Source organism: Diceros bicornis, chromosome 18, assembly GCF_020826845.1.
Source record: "Diceros bicornis minor isolate mBicDic1 chromosome 18, mDicBic1.mat.cur, whole genome shotgun sequence".
Lineage (NCBI taxonomy): Eukaryota > Metazoa > Chordata > Mammalia > Perissodactyla > Rhinocerotidae > Diceros > Diceros bicornis.
The window spans coordinates 26634900-26648042 of record NC_080757.1 but is presented as its reverse complement, the minus strand read 5'-3'; the positions used below and the strand labels follow the sequence as shown (position 1 = coordinate 26648042).

The window sequence follows — 13143 nt, the reverse complement described above, 5'->3', positions numbered from 1 at the left end:
TATACTACTCTGATGTGGAATGTTGACAGTGGGAGGGTGGGCATTTGTGAGAACAGGAGGTATATGGGAAATCTCTGTATTTTCAATTTTGCCATGAACCTTAAAACTGCTCTAAAAAATAAAGTCTATTTCTTTTAAAAAAAAGTATCTATCAAAGAAGCTGAGTTGGTTAAATATGAGCTATAATTTTTTCATCTGTAAAATGAGAATAACACTAACTAGTAAAATTGACAGGATAATAGACAATAGAGACAACGTGCCCAAAATAATGTGTGGGACATTCTGATTATTCAAATTATATATGTTATTATTTATACGAATATTATGAAACTTATCTAGGCAGCACAAGTGTCAAAACTCCCCCCGGTATCCATCACTATTCAGTGTTCCATACCATATTCATACCTCCATCATCACACTAATCTCACAGACCAGGGTTTCTCAGCCTCAGCACGACTGACATTTTGGACTGGACAGTTTGCTGTGGGACGTTGTCCTGTAACCTATAGGATTGTTTAGCAGCATCTCTGGCTTTTACCCACTAGAAGCCAGTAGCAACTCCCAATAGCGACAATTAAAAATGTCTGCAAACATAGCCAAATGACTCCTTGGGGGCAAAATCACTCCCATTTGGGAAGCGCTGACACAGACTGCAATTATGTAGCAACATCTCACTCAAGTAGAATATAATCTCCTCAAGGCAGGGCTCAGCTTTTAGTTACATTTGTATCTCCTAAGACCTGGCAGGGACCCTAAAGTTTCAGTGTGGTTGAATGGAAAAAGTACGGTGCTATTAATTAATAAGAAGAGAGACTTTAGGAAGAAGGGATAGATTGGAAATGGAATGAGAGCAAACAGCAAGCGATTATGAAATTTAGTTTGGATCTTTCTGAAACTGAGTTTCTAGCACACTTTGAAGAAAATTTTCAGCAAAAGGTTGAAATCTTGAAACACATTTATTAAACATATATACACATACACATGTATATATGAATATATAACATAAACATACATATACATATAGACATATCCTACTAACTGCCAGACAATGTACTTGGCACCGGAGATCCAAACACCATTAAGACATGATCACAGTTCTAGAGAGGCTTACAAAGAATTCTCCCAGTTGCTAATGTAAAATCAAGATTCTCAAAAATGGGGCTGGCCTGGTGGTGCAAGCGGTTAAGTGCACACACTCCCACGGCAGTGGCCCGGAGTTCGCCGGTTCAGAGGCCATGCTGTGGTGGCGTCCCACATAAAGTGGAGGAAGATCGGCACAGATGTTAGCTCAGGGCCAGTCTTCCTCAGCAAAAAGAGGAGGATTGGCATGGATGTTAGCTCAGGGCTGATCTTCTTCACATACACAAAAAAATCAATGTCGTAGGTCAATTACATCTAAGTAAAACTAGAAAAGAAAAAGTACAAGATTTTTAAAAAATCAATGTAAATGTCTATTTCCTGGTTTTGATATTACGCTACAGTTTATATAAGATGTCACCCTTTGCGGGAAGCTGGGTGAAGGGTACACAGGACTCTAAATAATATTCTCCAACTTCCTATAAGTCTATAATTATTTCAAAATAAAAATATTTTAAAAATCAATTCAAAAATAGAAGGGGAAAAAAAAAAAACCCCAAAGCAAAAAACATAAAGAGAGCAAAAATTACCTGCACATATATGGTGTTATTGCAATCAAGTGGAGAAAGAATGGTCTTTCCAGGAAATGGCGCCAATTAGATATCTTTTTTTTTTTAATTTTTAAATTAAAAAAAGCCATGACCCCTATCTCATACATACACAAAAATTTGCAAATGGATCATAAACCTAAAGGTAATAACAACAACTTTCTAACACAAAACACAGGAGAATATCTTCATGGCCTTAGAGAAAACAAGGATACAAAAAGCATTAACAATAGAGTAAACCACTTAAATCCTGACCTGGATTTCTTTCATCAAAAGACATTTAGAAAGTGAAAATGTAAGAATACCTGTAAAGGAGACTATTAGGATAAATGATGAAATCAGAAAATGGACTGTGGATTACGTAACAGTATTGTATCAAATTTAAATGTCGTGGTTTTTATAATAGTGCTATGGCTATATAAGACAATGTGCTTATTCTTAGGAAATATACACTGAATTATTTATGGGAAAAGGGGGCATGATTTCTCCTACTCATAAATGGTTCAGAAAAAAAATCTGCACAAATAAAAAAATTGAGAGAATGATAAAGCAAATGGGGCACAATGTTCATAACTGGTAAATCTGGGTAATGGGTAACAGGAGCTCCTTGTACTAGTTATAAAATTTTCTGGAAGTCTGAAATTATTGCAAAATAAAAAGCATCTTTAAAACCCCACCAAGAGATACCAACACATACCTACCAGAATGGTCAAAATTAAAAAGACTGACAATACCACAATGAGAATGTGGAGCAAATTAAACTTTCATACATTGCTGGTGGGTGTATGTATTGGTAAAACCACTCTGGAAAACTGTTTGGCAATATCTCCTAAAGGTAAACATACACCTACACTTTGACACAGCAAATCCACCCTACTTCTATATCCAAGAGAAATGTGTGCAACATATGTCCACCAAGAAACATATACAAGAACCTTCAAAGCAGCTTTAATCATAATACCCCAAAACTAGAAACAACAAAAATGTCTATCAGTTGTATAATGGACTTTTTTTAAAAACGTGTTGTACGTATTAACGATAAAATACTACATAGCAAAAATAAGAACAAATTACTGCTACACACAATAACATGAGAATCTCATAGTCAAACTGTTAAAAGAAAGAAGCCAGACACAAAAGGATACAGATTGTATTATCTATGACCATATTTCTTTTAACGACGTTCAAGAACAGAAAAAGCTAATCTCTTGGGCCGGCCCGGTGGTGCAAGTGGTTAAGTGCGCGCGTTCTGCTGTGGCAGCCCATGGTTCACCGTTCGGATCCCGGGCGCACACCAATGCACCGCCTGGCAAGCCATGCTGTGGCAGCATCCCATATAAAGTGGAGGAAGATGGGCACAGAAGTTAGCCCAGGGCCAGTCTTCCTCAGCAAAAAAAAAAAAAAAAAGAGGAGGATTGGCAGATGTTAGCATAGGGCTGATCTCCTCACAAAATAAAGAAACTAATCTCTGGTGACAGAAGTCAGAATAGTGATTACTTGGAGGTACAAGGAAGACAGTATATGATAGGGAAGTAGCATGATGGGACTCTTCTGAGTTGCTGGAAATGTTCTATATCTTAATCTGAGTGATGTACAGAAGGTTATATACACAGAGAAAAATTCAATCTGTACACCTAAGATATGTGTACTTTACTGTATTTAATATATTCAATAAAATTTATAACAAAAGAAAAAAATTGCCTTCCACAAACTCATAAGTCAGCTTATGTCCAAAGAATATTTTCTGTCTTAGAGTAGAAAAGCATCAAAAATATTTCAAAGATTCCAATTTACAATAATAAATTTCAAACTCAAAGTCAATTGCTTATATCAAATCAATGAGTCACATAAAGCCACTATTAAAACATAAAGAAAGATTAAACTTCAAATGCAAGACTTCTCGAAAGTGACACCTTAAGAAAAATACTCTAAGAAAAAATATTTTCCTCCACTAATACAGGTAGATTCAGAAGTTATTTCAATATTATTCTTCATTTCTGCTTTTATTTACTCCACGACACTCAATGTTCTTCCATCGCAGATGACTAAATAGCCTGATCCATAACTTCTCTTTCCAGTAATAAGAGACTGGACCAAACAAAATAAGGCCACGTTCTCAACAAAGGCAATTTTTTTATTAAGAGTCCGTATTCAAACTTTCTCTGCTTGCCAAGTTACCCAAATCGCTGACTTTATACTGCTCCCAAGTGAAATCCATAAAAATTGTTTCCTGGCTAACAATCTTGACATGGCAAGGTCTATTGGCACCCAACTCCTAATAAATAACAGACTAATTGGTATTTACCTCAAATATGCCCTTGCATGTTTTCTCTAAAGCTTTAGTGTAAAAGCTCCACCAAAAGCTTTAGGGCAAATATTTCCTTTCAAGGCCAACAGCTGCACTTTTCTTAGCTCAATGTGTTAGCGACACCTAGTGTCACATCTTTGAAGTATAGTCCACGCTCCAAGAAAACACTCCAAATGTTAACTTCGTGAACCTAAAACATACTGCTTCATACAATGCAACTGTCATCTTCTAGCTGCTGTAATGAATACATTCTCAAGATTTTTTAAGATATTAAGCATTTCAAAAGAGGATGAAACACTAAATCACCATTTAAACAGAGAGCAAAAAAGTATGGAAAACTATCAGGACTTCTACAAAGATACTATCTTCAGTTTCTTATCCATTGAAAATTTTAAATGAGAACCCTTTATTACTTATACTATATAATGCAATTTTTGTCTAATATAATTTTTAACATAATGTAAGTCTAAGTCTCATAATCAAATTCTATTTCTTCTAACACTATGCCATCTTACATACCAGGCAGGTCAAACCTTGCAAACTTCTTTGACTCTTTCTTCTCTTCTCAATATCTTATCAGTTACCACAACAACAAACTTAGTTCAGGCTCTCAACATTTCACATTTTTTTTTTTATAATTTTATTTATTTATTTTTCCCCCAAAGCCCCAGTAGATAGTTGTATGTCATAGCTGCACATCCTTCTAGTTCCTGTACGTGGGACGCGGCCTCAGCATGGCCGGAGAAGCAGTGCGTCAGTGCGCGCCTGGGATCCGAACCCGGGCCGCCAGTAGTGGAGCGCGGGCACTTAACCGCTAAGCCACGGGGCCGGCCCTCAACATTTCATATTTAGACAATGTTGAAACTGACTCCTAACTGGCCTCCTAACCTTTTCTTTTCTCCTCATTCTCTATTCATCCCACTGTCACTGCAAGATCAATCTTTATTAAACATGGATTTTGGAATGCATCTCTGTTACTCAAAGATTTTTAATGAGTTCATACTGGCTGAAAGATTAATAAATCCAAATCTTCATCTTGCAATTCAAATCTCCTCCCTGAAACTTTTATATCTCATTCCATGTCCATGGAGAGCATGCAACCACTAAAATGAACGTAAACAATCAGAGAGACGTTGTGTTAAAAAAAATAATACATGATTGAACAATGTCTAAAAGTTACTCATCCTCATAAAAAACTCCTTCAACTAGATGCCCTGTTGATAGTGCTTGTCAAACCATGTTATGAAGACTCGATTACTTTTTTTATTTTTCTATTTTTAATTTCCATTCTGGGACAAACAGATACTTCTGTAAACAACAAATATATTTTGGATGATGTGCGACCAGCAAATAGTTATAGGTTTCTGAAAGCTTTCTCTCATTCTCTGTACTTATCTTGCTGCATACAGTAACAAACACTTCACTGACTATCACCAGTTCGTGGACCAGCATCAGTCCAAGGTCCACAAACTTAAAACCAAACTCACTATCTTTCCACTCAAATATGCTCCTTATCATATCTTCCCTGTTTTCATAAGAGGCATCACTGTCTACCTCTGTTCAAAGTCCTCCAAGGGCTTCTACAACTCAATATTTTTTTAATGGGCAAAAAAATTGTACAGATAATTCCTAAAAGATCAAATGGCCAACAAATATATGAAAAAGTGCTCAGCATTATTAGTCATCAGGGAAATGCTAATTAAAACCAGGAGGTATCACTCATCAGAATGGCTGAAATTACAAAGATGGACAACATCAAATGTTGGCAACGATGTGGAACAACTCATACATTGTTGGAGGAAATGTAAAATGGTACAACTACTTTGGAAAAAGGTTTTACAACCTTTTCCAAAGTTTCTTATGAAACTAACCACATTCCTACCCTACGAAGCAGCAAGTCGACTTGTAGGTATTTACCTAAGAGAAATGAACACACGTTTACAAAAAGACCTACAGAAGAATCTTCACAGCAGCATTATTCGCAACAAGCAAAAGCTATAAATAGCCCAGCTATCCATCAAGAGAAGGGATAAACTATGGTATATTCACACATTGGAGTACTATTCAGCAATAAAAAGGAACAAACAACGTGGGTGAATCTCACAAACATTATGCTCAATGAAAGAAGCCTTACACAAAAAAAGCGCATACTGCATAATAGCACAAGAAGTTTGAAAACAGGCAAAACTAATCTATAGTGGAAAAAAACGAGAATAGTGGTTGCTTCTGGATGGGGTGGAGGAAAACTTAACTAGGAATAGGCATGAGGGAAATTTCTTGAACGATAATCACGTTCAGAGACTTGGGTTACCTAGGTGTACACACTTGTCAAAGCTCAGGAAATTTACACATTAAGATTTGTGTATTTAATTGTGTGTAAATTTTACTTTATTATCTAGTTAATGATATGCATGCAAAAGTAGTCAAGGGAAAGTATGCTGATGTTTGCAATTTACTTTGAAATGCGTCACATAACATAGATGAATATGAGATAAAGCAAGTAGAGTAAAATTTTAATGGTACAATTGAGGTGGTGGGTATATACATGTTTTCACTGTGAAATTGTTTCAACTTTGCTCTATATTCAAAATTTTTGAAGTCTTTACAATGGGGACAACGCTCTAGCCCACCACTACCTCTCAGACATCATCTCCTAGCATTCTTCACCCTGCCCACTCAGCTCCAGATAAACTGCCTCCCTGCTATTCTTGAATATAGGAAATATATAATTCTACCACAGAGTACTGGTTTTGAGTGCTCCTCCCTCAAATACCCACAAGGATCACTCCTCCACACTTCTGCTCAAAGGGTCTTTGAGAAAGGCTTTCCTAGTCCACCCTACATAATATAGCAACCCATAGTAACAGCAACTACCTCACCATAACACTTATCACCATCTAGCATGGTACATGTTTATTAACATCTTCCCCACCCTCCAACCCATCTACCTGGCACAGAAATTCCACAAGAAGAATGATTTTGTTTTGCTCATTGTTGTTTTCCCGGCACCTTGAACAGGGTCTGGCATGTAAAAGGCAATCAATAAACCTTTGCTGATTGAATGAACTAATAAATGAATGGGGTAAGTATAAATGGCATGGCTTTACAAGAATGCAATTTGGCAAATCTATAAAGACCCTTAGTATATCTACTTTTATTGATGTCTCCAAATTACATGATCATAAAGATATTTATCTCAATATTCTTTATGAAGAAAAAAACTTAAGAAATCTAAATCAATGTCCGACTATAGAGAAAAGAACATTTCCACCTCAGAGCCGCTTACTTCACTCTTTGCTGTTCCAATCTTACCCTGACTAAATCTTAATTAATTTTCTATGCCACTTCCTTATTATAATCTCTTATTCTTTTCTTCATATCACTATTTAAGTTGTATATGAATTTATTTTTATTTAAATTCATCTCTCCCACTAGCCCCATTACAGCAAAGACTTATTTTGCTCAAAATACATATTTTAGCCCAGACTTGTGTTGAATAAACGAACACCTTTTATAATTTTATTTATTTATTTCTTTTCCCCCAAATCCCCAGTAGATAGTTGTATGTCGTAGTTGCACATCCTTCTAGTTGCTGCATGTGGGACGCGGCCCCAGCATGGCAGGAGAAGCGGTGCGTCGGGGCGCGCCCAGGATCCGAACCCGGGCTGCCAGCAGTGGAGCACGCGCTCTTAACCGCTAAGCCACGGGGCCGGCCCACGAACACCTTTTAAATCCTCATAGTTCATTGCACCAAAGTCAATCTATGTGTAACACTGAGAGAAAAAAATATGAAGGACGGAAGTATGATATTTTAAGATAACTGAAATAAATACTAAGATAATAACAGCTAATAGAATTGAAGGAGTTAAGAAAGGAAGAGTAAGGTATGCTGTTTTTTTCATATTAATGTCATAAAACTGTTTGGTTTTTAGTCCATGTACATGTATAACTTTAATTTCTTTTTAAAAATTAAGGATTTCATGCAGAAGAGCCTATATTTACATTACCAAAAAGAGGCAATGACATAGCTGGGCATGGGTGGGAAAAGGGCCTGTTTATCCAGAACATCAACATAACAAATAATCATTCTTTCTTATGTTACATCAGATGTGTTGAAAGAAGGGGTCTGACAGCTTGGCAAAGCTAGGAATGCTGGTGTTTTTCTGCAGCCATCTCACATACAAAGCGGTGGGGATTGGGCAGCAGAGAAAGTACGACAGTTCTGCTTCGAGCTAACTCTACCTAACTATATTCCTAGACATCAACTAAGCCTCATTCATATTTGTACACTTCATAAATAGACAATTTTTTAAAATGTTTAACCAGGATATGTTTATTTTCGTAAGCTGAGACTCACAGGTGGAACAGTTATATAAAATCAACAGAAGGGAACCCTGTGCACAAACCTGAAGCAAAACCCGAGCTATGGTTTGGACAGGGATTGACTTTCTGCCCACCCCCACTTACTCAAAAGCAAATATGATTTATAGTCTGCAAAGATCCCCAAGAGCCAGAATTATTTCTAGGTTGACCAACATAAGCTCCCCACTGTCTAGCACATGGTAACACTTAAATTATTATTGAGTAACTGACTAGTGATAAACAAGTTTCAGAAGGGTGTAGTAAGAGTAATGGGTAACAGTCACAGTAGTCTATAAAATATGAACATTTGAAGGTGCATCATAACCTTTTACAATGAAAACTAAAACTAAACTGCCAAACTACTCACATGACATATCTTCTGCTATCACATTTGGGAAGTAATGAAGTACAGCTCTTAGATCATGGGCTTTGAATTTGAAGTCAGATAGAACTGGGTTTGAACTCCAATTCTCTCTTACAAGCAGTGTGACCTTACCACCTGTAAAACAGGATAACTCCTACCTCACAGTATACAGCAGATGAGATAATGTGTATATAAAGCTCTCTGAACATAGAGCTCAATCAATGCAACAGAAGAAGCTTATTTTCCCAAACTGCCCACTAATTCTTGAAACAGTCTTCACAGGGCTATACTTCTGTGATAGGAAACAACTAGTCAATGAAAATTTCATGAAGGAAAGATTATTCAACTCTCAAAATACAATCTGGGTACAAGAATTACTTTAAAGAAGTAATTTAAATTACTCAGAAGACCTTTAAGTTACTCAGAGCTAAACACAGGTTAACTTTAAAACTATTACAAATGATGCCTCTAATTATAACCGAAACAAGTAGGTAGCCTGAGCCCCACCAAAGGAATGTGCTCCATCCAGTCAACACCCCTAATCACAAGGCTCAACCTCCTTGTTAAGGCTCTAGCTTCCTCTTTGCCTTCAAGCCCTGTCAACAAACAGCATAATGGATCAAATTGAAGTCTCTATTATTAAGAAAAGATTACATTTACAAAATCCTTTCCACTGATCACAACCTAGAAATATTTCTCTTGGTAGGGAAAAAAAAAAAAAAACTGCCACATTTTAAGTCCTCTGTCCATGCTTTGGCATGATACTTAAATTACAAACAACATTGCAGGGCTGTGAAAAATGTCAACTATATATGCCAAAAGGCACGAGAAAGAGGACACTCATTCTATGACATACCAGCGGGCTTCTTCCACATCTACAAAATAAAGCCAATCTTTAAAGACAAGAAATTTAAAACCCCAAATCCTAAATACCAAATAATATGATACATAATTATATGATGAGATGGAAGACCAAAGTTCATCATAAGTAATTTATCAAAGAATAAATTTTTTAAATTATTAAAGAATTATGAAGACCCACGTGCTCACTACTTAATAATCCTTACGCCACTGAAGCCAAATTGTATACTCAAGAACATCCCGAACCCCATTAAATTTGAGGTAATATATGTTTGCTTATAAATCTTCTAAGAAGTAACCATATTACCCAAAAGAACCACAAAAAGGGGGAAAAAATTGTAGCTGAAACACACATACAGGGGCTTCAAACAATTTGGTGAATGCATTTATTAAAGATACAAATTAAAATTCTATTGGCCCCAAGCCTCCAACTGCAAAAGAACCACACAATAGAAGTTACCCCCCTCCCCTCATCCACCGGAGAGATACAACATTTATCCCATGCCAAACACTGGAATGTAAGGACAAGCCAAAGTATGCAGTCCCTACCACACTTCACTGAGCAGTGATCCTACCAAGCCTATTTTGTTTCTAAAACAAAAAATAAAGGGATATTCAAGCTTTTTCAATAATAGAGAACAAGTTACATAAATTAAGGAAAATCCAAATAATGGAATTATATGCAGCTATAAAATTCAATGAAGAGGGCCAGCCCCGTGGCTTAGCGGTTAAGTGCGCACGCTCCACTACTGGTGGCCCGGGTTCAGATCCCGGGCGCGCATGGATGCACCGCTTCTCCGGCCATGCTGAGGCCACATCCCACACACAGCAACTAGAAGGATGTGCAACTATGACATACAACTATCTACTGGGGCTTTGGGGAAAAAAAAGGAGGAGGATTGGCAATAGATGTTAGCTCAGAGCCGGTCTTCCCCAGCAGAAAGAGGAGGATTAGCATGGATGTTAGCTCAGGGCTGATCTTACACACACACAAAAAAAATTCAATGAAGAAGCTCTCCAAATATGACATTATGAGTAAAAAACATGAAGGTATAGATTAAGTTGTATAATATGCTACCATCTGTTAGGGAAGGACAAGGTGGGAGAAATATATTATATATGTTTTTTATTTGTGTAAAATATTGCTATAAGCATACCTAAGAAACTACAGATCCTGGTTGCCTCAAGGCAGGGGAAATGGGGGACAATGGTGGGAGGGAGTTTTTTACCCTCATAGACTTTGTGAATTTTTTACTATGTGAATGTTTTTGTGAATGTTTTAACTGATTCAAAACATTAATTTTTTTTTAAATGATTGCTGATTTTTTCTAAAAGCCTTCTGTAAGCCTGTTTACCCTTCTGTAAAATGGGAGGGGAATAATAATAATGATGATAATAATACCTACTTAATAGAGTTGCTATGATGAAAAATGAGATCTTGCAAGTAAAGTCATTCCCACGATTCCTGACCCACGTTACAAATCATTTACAGCATCTTTGATTTCCCACTTGCCCCTTATTCCTTGTGTCTGGTATGATTTGGCACACATAGCAGCCTCTTGGCAACTGCTTGTGAAATAAATCTATCAGACCTTATAGAAATTATCGCCAGATTTCACATCAGCTAGCATGCTGGAAAGTATTATATTTTGGGGATTCAGTCATCTTCATACTTACAGGGATGCTCCAGACCTGCATTCCATCACTGTAGCCAATCATAATCAGCAAAGGCGGTTCATTCCCAGTGCTATGTATTTCATGAAATTCCAGATTTCTTGATGTATCTGCATTAGAATTAAGTAACAAAGAAGCAAATTAAAATGACACAATGTCAATCAAGAAAACAACTACACTTCTTTAATGTTATTAGTGCAACTATTGTTTAAATTGTTTCTCAATAAAATGTAACTGCAGGGGCCAGTATGGTGGCGTAGTGGTTAAGTTCACGAGCTTCACTTCCGCAGCCCAGGGTTCGCAGGTTTGGATCCCAGGTGTGGACTGACACACCACTCATCAAGCCATGATGTGGCAGCATCCCACATATGAAATAGAGGACGATGGGCACAGATGTTAGCTCAACAAAAAGAGGAGGATTGGCAATGGATGTTAGCTCAGACCCAGTCTTCCTCACACACACACAAAAAAAGTAAGTGCAGAAGTATTTGGAAGACATCATTTAAAAGAAAGTGAACAGGAAGCTGAAATTATAAAACTAGTAGTTTTTTTAAAAACCAATACCTATAATTATCAGCACAAGTAAGGTTTTAAAAATCAAACTCTCAGGGCCGGCCCAGTGGCGCAAGCGGTTAAGCGCACGTGCTGCGCTGCGGCGGCCCGGGGTTCCCCGGTTCAGATCCCGGGGGCACACCAACGCATCACTTGGCAGGCCATGCTGTGGCGGCATCCCATATAAAGTGGAGGAAGATGGGCATGGATGTTAGCCCATGGCCAGTCTTCCTCGGCAAAAAGAGGAGGATTGGCAGATGTTAGCTCAGGGCCGATCTTCCTCACACACAAAAAAAAATCAAACTCTCACTAGAGAACTAAGGAATATTAATAACAGGAATAAAACCATCTGCAAATGATAAATAAAAATATTTTACCATAATTAACTAAATATAAATATGAAGTGTAATCATCTAGAATTTCTAATATTTGTAAATTTAGCAATGGAAGAAAAATTATGTTCCTTTCTGTATACAATTAAATCCTGATATATCTGAAGACACTGGGCATATGGTCCACTACAAAAAAATTAGATGTACTTGTGTAATCAACTTTTCCAATGCACTTTAGTGAATGTTAAGTATCTGTTATATAATACCAGTATTATAAAAGATATCCTTATTAAACAAAACTATTACACCTCAAAAATCACTAATTCAAGCATTCTATTCTCAGATCACGACCATATCTTCCAGCAGGTCTGCTCAACTACTTCCACTGTGCTTCATTCTTGGACTTCATTAGGACCTCCATCCACTGCCCTGCCATCTCCCTATTCCTCAGACCCATCTTATATTTGCTCTCCTCCTGTCTTACTGTCTTTAATCAGTCATCTCCGTGACTCCTGTCAATAATCTACACTCTCTTATCCCTTTTTGTGGGATCTTTGCACGGTACCTAACAAGTAAAACCTCAATCGTAGATGAACCCAACTACCCACTATCCTAGTATGTTCTATGGCAACCAAGTACTGCTACAGAAAACCATACAGTGAGACAGAATTGCTACCACTATAAACTAATTTATCTCCAAAAACCTCAACTGGACCCTCAAAAGTGCACAGCAAATTTACTCTATTTTCTGGAACTTATTCTACAGTTTCTTCAGTGACTTTCTTAAACCTCCTAGTCCTGACTCCACCCAATCTCTCTTTACTCAGCAAATAATCTGTCTCATACTGCACAGGGAAACTAGAAACTTCCTGTTGCCAAAGACCTATGTGCATCTGTACCACCCTCCTCTCATTCAATCCTATTACAAACAGTTGTCTTTCCTTCTGTCTAAAGTAAACCCCTCCATCTGTGCTTTGGATCCTGTGGGGGATCAGAATCTGCCAC

General features: G+C 37.3%; 1 protein-coding gene across 7 annotated transcripts in view; it reads right to left on the bottom strand.

Annotated features, from left to right (window-relative positions):
* Positions 1-13143, bottom strand: part of BCAS3 (BCAS3 microtubule associated cell migration factor) — a 559119-nt gene that overhangs the window by 526478 nt on the left and 19498 nt on the right. For all 7 annotated transcript variants that reach the window (XM_058560481.1, XM_058560485.1, XM_058560483.1 and 4 more), the window contains exon 5: positions 11258-11364. In XM_058560481.1, the coding sequence (XP_058416464.1) occupies positions 11258-11364 (107 nt within the window). The remainder of the gene's footprint in view (positions 1-11257; positions 11365-13143) is intronic.